This window comes from Cynoglossus semilaevis, chromosome 17 (assembly GCF_000523025.1).
Source record: "Cynoglossus semilaevis isolate Cse_v1.0 chromosome 17, Cse_v1.0, whole genome shotgun sequence".
NCBI classification, from domain to species: domain Eukaryota; kingdom Metazoa; phylum Chordata; class Actinopteri; order Pleuronectiformes; family Cynoglossidae; genus Cynoglossus; species Cynoglossus semilaevis.
In genome coordinates this window covers 6,725,448-6,739,201 of record NC_024323.1, presented here as the reverse complement: position 1 = coordinate 6,739,201, position 13,754 = coordinate 6,725,448, and the positions used below count along the sequence as shown (strand labels likewise).

The window sequence follows — 13,754 nt, the reverse complement described above, 5'->3', positions numbered from 1 at the left end:
GGGGGAGTGGGGGGAGGGGAGGGGCAATCACAACATGATTAACCTGATCAGGATTCAGAAAAGTCACAACAATCACCTACTCAGATCCAAAAAGACAGCGGCCACACACACTGAGTCCTTTTCTCAGAGTAACAAAAGCATGTGTTAAAAACCAGAGGGTGTCAAACATACGGCCCGTGACCAAAATTGGCACGCCAGGGTGTTCAATCCGGCCCGTTCGATACATTTTGAAAATAAAGAGAAACACACAAACACTTAATTCTCAGGATATTTTTTGTAAAATTATATTTCATTAATTACACTTAATAAATATGAAATATACTTGCACTTGACTTATTGTTTTTTAGTGTTATACGCTGTGGTAAATCCTGAGTTTATTTGGTTTTAACTCCACAGACGTACAGTGTAGAGAAGTGTCTGCGTCTACAGTTGATGCACAGCTGTAGTGACAGCAGCTGCTCTGGGCCAGGCCCCACTCACTTTCATCAAATACAGCACCTGTTGTTGGAAATATGGCTCCACTGAACACACACACACACACAGAATATATAATCACACACACACTCGTGTATATACTTAGCCATCTCCTCTGTTGCTCATGATTGGTCCTTTTCTTCGCTGTTTGTGTGAGTGAGTGTATCGACTGTCTCCACACATGCAACTGTGTATGTGATATGTGGTCGTGTGTACGTGTGTGTGTGTGTGTGTTCTGGTAAACACAGGGAGCAGCTGTCCTCCATCAGAGATGAGTCCCCCCCCCCTCCCCCCTCCCCCGAGCCTCCATCCATCTCTCCACTAGGTAACAATAACCCCGTTCAAGACGTCAGCACGCCGGCCCTGTGTGTTACGTCTTCTCCTTGCACACACACACACACACACACACACACATGTTTCTGCACGGTGAACTGCCATGGCAACTGGGCCACAACAGCAGTAAAGTTTCTCCAGGAAGGAACAGGAAGCGCCGTCTCTTTTCTTCCCCACATATTTCCTCTCCTTAAACCTGTACCGTTTGTTGTTCCAAACAAACAGGCTGTGACAGTGACACAGCGTTGAAACAACACTTGTTTCCTACGGAGCTCTGGAATTATCCGACTCAGCATTGCCACCTGCTGGCTGAAGAGTATACCACAGTTCCATTTCAAATCTCTGAATTCAAAGCAGGTTTGAGGGAGCTCACTGAAACCACACTGTGGTCCTGAGGTGGGACCCAGCAGCCTGCGGCCGTGTCGCTCACACTTTCGATAAACATCATCAGCTGACCTCACTCACTCACTCAGCCTGGAGTCAATGGGACACGTCAGCTCCATTAGCCACAGCCTGGCTGCGGCTGATGGACTGTTTCCATTCGGGGCATCGTCACGGCAGGACCGGGACTCACGTGGCAAACTGAGACGCAGGAGACAATTTCAGTTGGACACGATAGACGGTGATGTGATCGCACACACGTTTAATTAATTTGGTGGTTTATCGTTCAAAGCAACGTGAGGTGAAACACCAGGATGTGCCGGCTGTTTAACACACGGCTGTACACTAGGAGGCTAAAACGGTGTAATGTGAGGGTTTTACTGGGTCCACGTCAAGTTTGTCATCACTGAGTCTCGTTATTAAACAAGTCACTGTCTCCCATGTGTGAAGCACATACTTGATTAGAAGCCAGTGGTTCTTTATCCAGCTGTCAGTCACTCAACAACCTACACCAACGTACAGGCATTCCATTTATGTATGAAACTGACATTAGGTGTCATCTGGACTGCAGGCAGGTCAGTCATATCAACAAAGGCAGGTTGTGCAGTTATAGTAGATTAAAGTGCAGAATTGTTCTGTTGTAAAAAAAAACGTGATTGTCCAGCAGGAGAACATTGTCTTTCCATCTCTGTTTGTCTCCTAAAACTCCGGTATTACCCTTTACTTCAGAAGCAGCTTCTCAAACTCTAGTGAAGGCACAGATCTCCAGTGTCACGGCTCCTCGTGCACCTGTACCTGCACAGATCACAGTCACTGGCTTTGAGTCGAGAACAGTCTTGTATTTAGCAGAGCTAAACGGCCCAGTGAACGTTCCCAACAGAATTCCCATTCTGTGTGTCCAGCTGAAGCAGTTACAGCTCTCAGGAGGAAGCACCTGGAAACCAGAGGCCAGAGGGGAAAGACAGGCCCACCGGCCTGCACACACTTAAGATTCCACATCCAGATTTCACACTCTGTTTAGGTCGCGACGTGCAGTAATATGGATATAATATATCATATGGCACATAAACAAGTGTTCACGTGCACTCAAACACACACACACACACACACACACACACACACCTTCTGTGTGAAAACTGCCGTAACCACTTCACATGGTTCAGCACATTTTTTCCTCAAACCAATGAGTTGTTTTTTTTTTGTTTGTTTTTTTTTACAACTCTGACTTCAACCTATAAAAATACCATTAATCAGCAGACAGCGTCGCCTCACTGATGACTTCAGCATCATGTACACAGCACAGCCTCACACACACACACACACACAGTCTGTTTCCACATCATCTATCAGGATATTTTATCACCACAGTGAGGGGCAAAAAGGCAGATTTAAAAAAAAAAATAATTTCAATCATTTGCATGAGCGACCCCGGGGAGTCAGCTGAGTCTCCCTGGTTTAAGCAGGGAGGGACGGAGTGATGGTCAGGGAGGGACGGAGTGATGGTCAGGGAGGGACGGAGTGATGGTCAGAACCACAGGGGACAAGAGCAGCACTGTTCAAACAGAGAGCTTTCCTGTTTTCACACCACAGACCATTGGAGAAGGCAGACGAGGAGACGGAGACAAACGTCCTCCAAATAAACTAGGTCTCTGTGTCACATGACCACAGCATCAGCTACACACACACACACACACACACACACACACACGTTCTCAGATGGAAACTAAACATAATAACGTGGGGAACGGAAGGTATAAAACGTTCAAGACAAAGACATTTGCCAGGAAACAATGAGATTGTGAAGGGGGGTGTGTGTACTGGTGGTGGTGGTGGGGGACGGGGGGACAGGGGGTGGAGGGGACACACAAACAAGAGACAGAAGAAACCTGCAGGCAGATAAACCAAAGCAGGTCCAGTGAGCTGCTGAACAAACCCTGCAGAGCTCCGGGCAGCAGCTCCCGAAGCCAAACCCCAAAGAAAACATGCAGTCAGCAAACAGGACAGAATGAGAGAGTGGAAAATACCAAAGAGGGGGAAAAGAGAGGCAGACTGTGGTGGAGGAAAAGACTCTGGATCACAGTGAGAGAAGAGTCAAAAAAACAACAACTCTGACCATGTCTTTGTTTGCTGTTCAGCTGATCCTCGGTGTGAGAGCAGTTGTTCTTACCTGAGAACTTGTCCCCTTCCATAACCAGATCACTCCCTCCACGGCCACATGTAGGGTCTGCTCCTTCACTCCTCTCTCTCTCTCTCTCTCTCTCTCTCTCTCCCTCTCTCTGTCTTTTTTTGGACTTCCCGTTCTCCCGTCCCTCTCTCTCTCTCTCTCTCTCTCTGTTTCTCCCTCTGTTCCTCTTCTTCCTCTCTTCTCCTCAGGGCTCTCCACTCTCCCTCCCCTCTTCCCTCCTGATTCCTTCAGTGTGTCTTGCTAATGAATCCAGAATTACGACATCCCCATGTGCTGATCATATGTTGCCCCTTCTCTCTCCTCTCTTTTCCTCTCTCTCTCTCTCTCCTTCCTTCTCCTTCTCCTTCTCCCTCTTCCTTCAGATCAGACTGAGGAGACTGAAGCAGTATTGTGTCGTGAAAATAGAAACCATTAGCTCAACCATGTGACATGACGGACCAAAATAACCCGCTGGACTTGCAAACTCCTCTGCCGCCTCACTTATAAAGTTGCATCTGGCCTGGAGTCGTCGGACACCGACTGATACTTTGAGCTGGTGCGAAACGTCCACGTGAGGAATGGAACAGTTTGTTTGAATCTTGAACAATCTTGAATATATTATTGGACGTGTTGTTGACACAAATGTCTCCATCTCTGAAGCACTTTCCTTCAATGGGTGTTAAAAAAAACTAATACTGACCTTGAGAATTTTGCCTATTTTTCATAGAAAAGACTCCAAATGAGTCCATCTCCTGTGCGGGGCCCTCTACAGGTCACACAAAATATTTCAGGTCTGTGTTTGTTGGTTTTTAAATATAATGTTTCTGTGCTACTTCATCTTCCTGATGTTTTCCTGGATGAACTGTATGTGTGAAAATTAGAAGGTGTCTGTCAACAGGCTGGAAGCTGTGGCTAATGAAAATGCTATTTAATAACAAGACGCAGATTTAATAATAAGACACAGACCAACAGCCGTGACTGAAGGTAAAGAAACAATGAAGCTTTGTTTGGTAACATACACTAGTTTATTGGTTAAAACTAACTAGAGACCAGTGAATCTTTCTTTACATGCTAACCGCTAATAAAGCAAAAAAGTTACGTTATTGATTTCTGACAATGTATATATATATTCTCAAATATTTCATAATATTTCTGACATTTTTCCTTAAATAATAAAAACAAAGTAAATATCTAAATATCCATAGCTTTTGCTGTAAAATGCAAATCAGTAACTCTGAGCTAGCTTAACTCATACTAGAAAAGTTAACAAGGGATGTTAATGTTTTTTTTTACACACACACACACACTTCCTGGTAAAACAAAAAAAAAAAAGAAGTTCTCAAAGGAAAGGCCGTGAACCTGTACTTGTGAGAAGAAAAGAGTGAAGGACTCGGCCCTGCCTCTAAATCATTCTTGGTCTACAGCCGCGTCTGTGTTCAGGAAATTCAGATGACCTCTGACGCCTGGCACGTCCCTCAGACGGCGGCAGGGTTCAGAGGTCATATGGCAAGCGTCTGAGCTGTGATAGAGAGCTCAAACACACTCCGACCTGTCAGTCGGCCGTCTTGTGCAACGCACGCGGCTCATGTTACCGTGTGTACTGAACCTTGGCCTGGATTTGTTTTTGCATGGGAGTATTTTATATTTGTAAGAACTTCCATTTCACTGCGGTTACACTACGTTTTCACTGTCTTTTCGTTTAAGGACCAGAAAATACAGAGGCACTTTGGCGACATCAAAAGGCCACAGCATGAAATGCTGATTTTTAAAAATATAAAAAAATAATGTACTTTTTAAAAAAATACATTTTCGTAAAATAATTAAATTTTATTACAAGTTTCTTCGTAAAATAATTAAATTTTATTACAAAAACAAGTTTAAGCAATCATTACAAAGTTGTTAAATTTTGTCTACATAGTTAAAATTTTCAGCCTGAATTCATCAACTGCCTTTTTCCAGTTCACATCTAGAAATGTTCAATCATTATTTGGTGTTATTTTTATTACTTAAAAAAAAAAAGCTCTTAACTTAAGATTTGTATTTTTAAATAAATATTTCAAGGCCCTTGTGAACAGTATGGAGTCCATTCAAAAGGCATATAAAGACAAGAAAACCAAAAGGACATGGTCTGTCCCTGGTTGGTCTTTTTAAGGACGAGGTGTTAATAATGTCAAACCAGAACAAATCTGTTTTTTCCTCTCACTTTATAACATTGTTTCAGACGTACGTAATGTTTTCCGGTTTGATCTGTGCTGATTTCTCTGTCAACACCACAGGCACCGTGAGACTCAGCCTCAGTCTTTAACTTGTGACGGAGACACGGTGAGATTTAACGTCGTTATCAGTGTGAGTATCAACAGTCATCACGCTGTTAAGGCTTGTTTTATCTCACAATTACACAAACATAAATTAAAGGACTGATGTTCTTGGTGTGTGTGTGTGTGTGTTTGTGTGTGGGTTTGACTTCGATTTTGTGGGTTGAGGTTGAAGCATCCTCCAAAACACCCAGACTCATAAATCAGCCGTTGTCAGAGGCTTTGTATGGGGCATCTCCCTCACTGAGAGCATGTGAATGCACAAAGACACACACACACACACACACACACACAGGAACTCATCCATGCCCTGTGGCGACAGCGTGGTGTCAGGGAGGTCTGCTGACAAGCAGGGCCTTATCCTCAGCTGGAGGAACCTCCCCCAGACCCACGAGTGTGTTCATACACTGATACATGTCAGAGTCTGTGCGTGTGTGTGTGAGTGTATTCACAGTGTTGGACGTCTGTCTGTTTTCGGAGAATGAAGTCTAGATGAACTTTTTTCCTAACACCTGAAGTACGTAGACTAACGCCTCGTTCTCCCTGAACTCCACATCAAGTTCACAGGTTTGTGATTTGAGCCACACGGTGGCAGAGTGGCCACTGCTCCTGCCTAACAGTGAGAACATCGGTGGTATTTTTTTACTTTGATATCCAGTCCTAAAACATACAGGATTAGTCTGTTCTGTTGTAGCGTCCAACCCTCCCTGTGACCCTGAAAAGGATTAATGGTAGAATATGTTTGAAATGAATGTCTGTGTTCTTGCTGCCCCCTTCTGGCAAAGTCTGCTTCAACTTTTTCTTTTACATTTACTCTTCAGCCTTTCAGCCCAAAGACAGTCACATACGTAGATATTAACCCTGTCTGGCAGCTTGAGTAGCTAAAATAAAAAAATGCTACGATGTGCACAGCACTTTGTTCAACAAAAACATCAGTTTAAGTTCATTCTTGGATTATCTTTCTGACTAAAACCTACATTTAGGTGTTTGTTCAGGTTCACACTACTGCCAACATGTTCATTTTCTATCAGCATCTACCATTTACTGTCAGACGCCATAGAACAACAAATGCTATGTACCATTATCAAAGGTCTGTGACACAGTCACTGGAATAACCAGAGGGCAAAGGTCACCTTGTCGGACAAACATCACACACTGCGTGCAGAGCGTTGACCTTTACCATCAGAGAGAGGTTTTTTTCTTTTACTTGGAAAGTCAAATCCAACAGGTCTGACATCATTTGTTCCCTCAGCTGCTGGGACCGTGGACAACCTCAGGTCAGGATGCCTCTCAGGGAAAATAAAGAATTTTTGGTCAATCATTCAGCACGAGCGGAGCTGAGTTTGGAATTCAGCGACGGCTGACTCTGTGAGCGAGACGTGTTTTGAGTTTTGGTCCGCCCTGCGTACGTGCGAGCGACTTTTTACCCACATACTGCTGTCAGAGTGCTGTCTGTCTCGTGTCCTGTCAGCTTTTGAGGGATAAATGTACATCCTGAGGCCTGGGTTCGCTGAAGTGAATTTACAGGCCCTAATAACTAAATGGAACCTGTTTCCTGTTTGACATGTCACTGTGTTATTTGCAAAGGGATATGGATTTACCAAAGCTTTTGTCCTCTCACAAGATCATGCAGTTGGGTTTGCACAGTGGAAAATTGGAGAAGACGAGCAACTGCACAAGAATCAGGCAAAAAAATAAAACCGGAGACGTGCTGAGCCTTGTTTGTGCCTCAGTCTGTTTCCTGTCTCTCTCTCTCTCTCTCTCTCTTACTCTTGCTCTTTGTGCTGATGCTGCAAACAGCGTTGGCTCTTCTTATTTGGAGAAGATGCTTCAGCGGTGAACCACAGCCACAACATTGGCCTGTTTGCCAGTGCACACAAACACACACGTGCGTGCACGAGACAGGGACATGCACAGGTTTCTTCTGTTTTATTGTACATCTGCAGAACGTGATTGCACAAGAGTGGTTTTTTTTTGCACACATCTGCAAAAAAATGACCAAAAATGGCTCGAGCGTAGTGATGTTGACATAAATGTCATCACTTTTTGTCTTTACCATTGTGGAAAAAAAACAAACAACAGGAAACATGAAAAAATATAAATACATAAAAGCAAGTATGTTTGTGTGGGTAAGTAAACATGAGGTAAGAGGGTACAACGCGTACGAAAAGTGTGTTAGAAAAGGCCACCCAATAACATTTGCCGTAAGGAGCGTCACGGAAACGGCACAAAACGTTGAAGTTCTCCTAATCATTTCATAACCGTCATACAGCGTATGTGTTATTTTAACTTATTTTTTAACATTTGCTACGTAATAAATCTGACAGTGCTGGACGTGGTCTTTAATGTACCTGCTGTGAAGTGATGGTGCCAGTATTTCACACCGCTGTGTTGGTATTAAAGTCATCACTAATGTGTCTCCATCATTTAGGTAGAAGACTGATTATTGTTGTTGGAGAAAAGGAACTCTCCGCGTGTTCTACGAGTCACTGTCAAGCTGCAGGAATGACTCAATTCCACTGACTGCGTGACAATAAATTAAAATGAACACAGGGAACACAAACATCTAAATAATAAATGAATGAATAAATTAAACATGATTAATCGCAATTAACCATGTTTAATCATGACTAATCTATAACTAATTGTTTTTAAAAAGCAAAGAAAACTTGGATTTTGTTTGACAGCTGGGTTATAAACCACAATCATCTGCTCTTTATCTTCTAGTATGTGGACAGAACGGGCGTCCTGCCCCGCCTTCACTGTGACCTCACCTCGTGCTGAAGGTCATTCACCCAGACTTAGGTCATAACTCACACTGAGAGTCAGCCCATAAAACTGAACAGGAAGAGAAAGACGCTTCCAAAGATGTAAAAGACTGACGTGGACTGACATAAATACTGTACATTAATACACAGCACCAACAGAGTGACATGTGTAAAATCACAGTGACGGCGTGTACTCACTGGGACTGGTGACGCCACAGCCATCTTTTTCTGTTCTTTTCACCCGAGCGCTGGCTGATCTCGCTGTGAAGAGGACAAGGTCAGAGGAACAAATGAGTCAAATCTCTTCCAAATGTAGATCATTCAACAGATGTAGTGTCATAGTCATAAAAACAGTGACCGAGAAGCTCAGAGCGGATCAGAGTATTTGGTTTGTTAAACGCTACGATTACTATTGAAAAACACCTCCAAGATACTTCACTGTGACCCGTGAGCGCTGAAAACCAAAGTATCAATACACTGATTTTGTACAAGCACCAAATGGCAGCCAGTGCTGAGTGGAAAAGTGTTTCTGTGTGCGGCTCCTTGAAGCCAATTCATCCTCAGTTGTCATGTGGAAAAACAAAGCCGACCACTGTTTGAAAAAGGCTGTTACTGCTGGGCCACAGAGAAAAGGAGTTGCACCCAAACTTATTTCAGACATGTGTGTATTTTTATGATCGTGTGTAAATGTTGGAAACTCCGTTTGGACGTAGCGTAGCACGGCTGAAATAGTAATGCAATAAAACTGCTCTGGCGTGTGGCTACGACTTTGAAGCTATGAATATTTCGAGCTGATCCCCGGTGCTGCAAAAAGACAAACGCACACAGACATCCCATAATACGCCATATTTTAATCAGGCCCTAGAAGTAAATGGTTCCTCTGTGCAAGGCTGCCCCCTGTGGGCATTTACCTTTTTAACCTTTGTTTTGAATGTTTCTGGATGGTAATGTTTTCTTGTTGAATTTACCTTTTTAACCTTTGTTTTGAATATTTCTGGATGGTAATGTTTTCTTGTGCAAAATACAAAATACACAAACTACATTGGAAATACAATATACTTTGTATATCATATAAATACTACTGTATATGAGCATTGAAGTATATGTATGCATATAAAACATATATGCATATATTTCTATATATATTCTATACACAGACACACACATGAACGTGCTCCTTTATTAGGGTCTTTATGGCTAGTCTTTTCTCTGGATCATATGCACATGCATCCTGCCTGTTGTGATTTGTGTTTTTCCACAGTCATTCTTTATGAATCGAGCTATGAGAAACAGCCCCCTCTGCAGGAGATGATCTACATGGAAGAAAACTGCTGGTTACTTAACTCGTCATCTGAACAATAAATGTATCTGCCTAGTGGTCTGATCATGTGACCGCCCCCAGAACCAACAGCTGATGCCCGCATGGTCTGGACTGCTCTGAGAATCAGAATCCTTGTGTGTAATTTTTTTTTTTTTTAGAGCATTAAAAATCTCCCTTCGAAATCTTGCGGTTCTTGGGAAAAGTATCTGTCACGACTAGTTGAGAAACACATGGTACGTCACTGCTCTTCTGCTGATTAGATCAAGCCTGTATTTGAACAACCACAGAGTGACTTTTTTTCAGGGTGTTTATGATATTGCTGTAAACTCCATGCTGTTAAAATGTTTTCAAAATGATCATAAAGTATAATGTTGATTTATAGCTGTACCTGAACTTCACATCAAACAGGTCTGACATGCCGGGGCTGACTGGGATAATTTGAGACGAGGTGTAAAATTAGAAATGGTTTCTTCAAATTAAAAGTCTGAGCATTACTTATTTGTTTGTAATAAAAAAAAAAAGATTTCTGCCTCTTTGGTTGAAGTGAGGTTTATCACCTCCCCAGTGTGAAGCCGTTTGGCTTTAACTTAAAAAAATAACTAATAAAAAAAATTATGAATAACACTGTTATCTTGTCTTTGATATATATGTGTAAATGACACACAGTGAGTGAATAAAGGTCGTCCAGTTCTTACGAACTGCTGCTCTGAACAGTTTGACAAGATAGTGAAGAGATGAGCTCAGCTTTTCCTGGAAGAGCTGGTGATGGCAGCGCAGCAAGATCATCCGAGTTGGTGCACACACGCTTGTTTGTCTTTTCTCCTCTGTTCTTCACCTGCACCGATGCATTACTGGCTGCTCAGCTCAGATACAGTCATCCGGTGCAGGTGACTCAGTTGCCCCATCCTGTTGTTAAGCTGGTTAAAAACACACTTCCAACCTCAGAACAGTGTTCATTTACCACGAACGCCAGCAAACACGGTGGTTTTTCAGCTCGCAGACAGATGGTTCGAGGGTATGAGTGTGTCTGACTGGAAGACGTGAGTAAAGCCCCTGTAATGTGTGAGTGTGTGTGAGTGTGAGTGTGAATATGTGAGTGTGTGTGTGTGTGAGTGTGAATAAGTGTGAGTGTGTGTGAGTGTGTGAGTGAATATGTCTGTTTTTTCATTTGATTTGGTGTAGATAAAGTAGTTGAAGTGAACAACACCATAAACTCGACAGCTTTTTATGGTTGGACTGAAGAAGTGACCTTCACTGACATTTGTTGACTCTGATAAACATCAGTCATCTATTCAAGATTCCACAAGCCACACAACTACATAGGAAAATGGGCATAGCCAGGAAAATAAGAACCACTAGGTGGCGACTCTAAAATTTGAAAAAAAAAATCTAAAACAAACGGAAATCAATTGAGAATTGTTGAACTTTTGATGTCCAACATCCGTACCCACTTCCTAAAGAGTTTGTGGTAACAATCATTAAATAGGAAATGATGTCAGTTGTGTGAAATAAAAATCCCTTTCACACTGATGACAGAAAACCCTGTCATTTTCTTGTATTTACAGGCCTGTCACAGCAAAGCATCATGGGCATTTTTTTGTTTACTAAACACTCGTTAGGTATTCACACCCAAACTCTGTCTACTCTGTGGGTGTAAACGCAGGTAGTGATGTCACGACCACTCTGGTGGTTTCGCCCAGACGACAGCAGCTAGATTTGCAAACAAACGTTGGCGAAAAACTAGGGAAGTGTTTGAACCTCAGCCTGGTGTAAATGTCTGTGACGACGAGTGTGTGTTTTGACGTCAACAACGTCCTGTGGTGACGACATTGGAGTTATTAGCCTGGCTCACATTTTAATTAAGACTTCTACAGTACACCCACTCTCCCTCCCTCCCCCGACTCCTCCCATCCACTGAGTTCATCATGGCAGCCGCTGACAACAGTGAAGGTAACATCCATGTGTTGAAAATCCAGGACAGAAAAATATTGTCCCAGTGTTAACAGCTTTGCAGCAACACTTCCTCGTTACCTGGAGAAGTGAGCGTCCCTGACACTGTGTTATGACATTATTTTCTCCGTCGTCGCAGTTGTGTGAAGGAAAACTGTTACATAACAGATCTCTCTTAAATACGCCCTCTGCTGGATAACACCTTTTTTACAGACTGTCTAAGTCAAATTTATTTATAGCATAAGAGCGCTCTGCCAAAGAAGTTAAAAATCACACCACCTTCTTATTTCAGATATTTTAAAATTGAAGTAAAAATAAAACAGAAACTGCTATTATTTGTACGACCTTCTGACCTCCACGGACAATCTGTGCAGCTTTGCCAACACCACCTCCTCATTCTGTGTCCAGCTCGTACTGTTTACTGTTCATTCCTCTTGTCTACAGTCAAAACAAAAGTGTGCCACCACCTAGCTTGACAAGCTACATTTAGCATGCACCGTAAACATATACAGTCGGTGTGGTCACAAAATACAGCTCAGGCACAAGGTTGAGTTTCACTGAGGGTGAGCAGTACCACTGCTGGCCAGCAGGAGATGGTTTGGTAACATGGTGATTACGTCCATGTGTAACATGTGCAAAGTAAGAATAAAGGGAAAAAAAAAAATCTTTATGTAACATGTGCAAAGTAAGAATAAAGGGGAAAAAAAAATCCTTATCTTTAGATGCAACAATCGCCAACTGTTGAGTCACATTAATAGACCTGGCAAACTGTGGAAAAACACCTTTGGGCCTTCAGCCCTGACAATTATAAAACTGTTTGCTTAAGTGAATAAAAAAAACAGCTTCTGGCTTTAGGGTTGAAGAATAAAGAGACACGACTCTTCAGATCAACTGCTGGGTGTTGAAGCTGTCAAAGATGACGAGACAAGTTACAGTAAGATGTCAAGTGCGACTCATTACCCTAACACTGGCCGTGTGACAACAGTTGCTCTGTTATGTTTTTTGCCAGTTTGTGCAAAGTTTGTTTCAAAGCCCTGAGTGTTTAGTAAGTGACAGAACGAAACACATCCAGTTCGGTCTGTCAAGCCTCGCAGCTAAAAGCATGTCTGTGCTTATTTCCCCCTTAAACCTGCGGAGGCGAGGTGCAAACACACACTCATACACACCCTGAAATGCTAGAGTGTTGCCAGCCACAGAAAGAGCAACAACACAACAAGGTTGACCTGTTGTTGAACGTCAGACTCTGCTGCCGTTGGTGACAAAATGTCCGCTGTAATACTACTGTTGTTAGCCGTTAGCAAGTTAGGTCGTTTATGGTTCATACACATATGTATGGGCTTTCATTTTTAAATGAAATGATTAAATTATATTATATTCACATTTTAACCATTTGAAATAGTGCAGTGTAAGAAGTACAAGTACTTTAGTAATACTACACATGTGCATGTAAAAAAGTACAAAATGAAAGAATTTTAATGTCATAGTTTGACACCTGATCTTGATTTTAGAGTGGATTAAGATGGAGGTATTTTTGCAATTATTATTATTTATTTTTTAATCCAGGCTAATCTAAATGCAGTACCACTTGTCACCTGATTACTCTGCTCCACCCAAATATAATCTCTGAAATCCACATGTCAGAGAAATGTGGCTCTCAATCACATTTCCCCTTTGAGACGAAAAAGAAGTGAAGGTTAGAATTCATGTCCTCTGACAGTGAACTGTATGAATGTGTCGAGTGTGTAGGAGTGAGAACAGTTCACAGTGTCAGCGAACACACACACACACACTGACACACACACACACTGACACTCACTTCAAATAATCCATGTCTTCCTTTCCTTCCTTTTTCACCCGAGGGCGTCGGTTATCTTTACAGATCGTACTTGTCTCATGACAGTGGTATGAACAACTGAGGTCTTCACACACACACGCAGGCACGCAAGCACACACACACACATATATATTTCAATACATACATATACATATATTGCCCTAAAAAAGTCTTTTATTTTGAAAAGTACTCGTTACTTGTGGTAACTCATAGG

At 42.4% G+C, this 13,754-nt stretch overlaps 1 protein-coding gene across 3 annotated transcripts in view; it reads right to left on the bottom strand.

Moving 5' to 3' along the window:
* Positions 1-13,754, bottom strand: part of septin9a (septin 9a) — an 84,252-nt gene that overhangs the window by 43,077 nt on the left and 27,421 nt on the right. Inside the window, exon 2 of one of the 3 annotated variants that reach the window (XM_017040673.2) lies at positions 8,634-8,696. The exons of 1 other annotated variant lie outside the window; for it this stretch is intronic. In XM_017040673.2, the coding sequence (XP_016896162.1) occupies positions 8,634-8,696 (63 nt within the window). Of the gene's footprint in view, positions 1-3,355; positions 5,168-8,633; positions 8,697-13,754 lie in introns of those variants that run through there. One more of the 3 variants, XM_017040677.2, reaches the window with a different exon arrangement.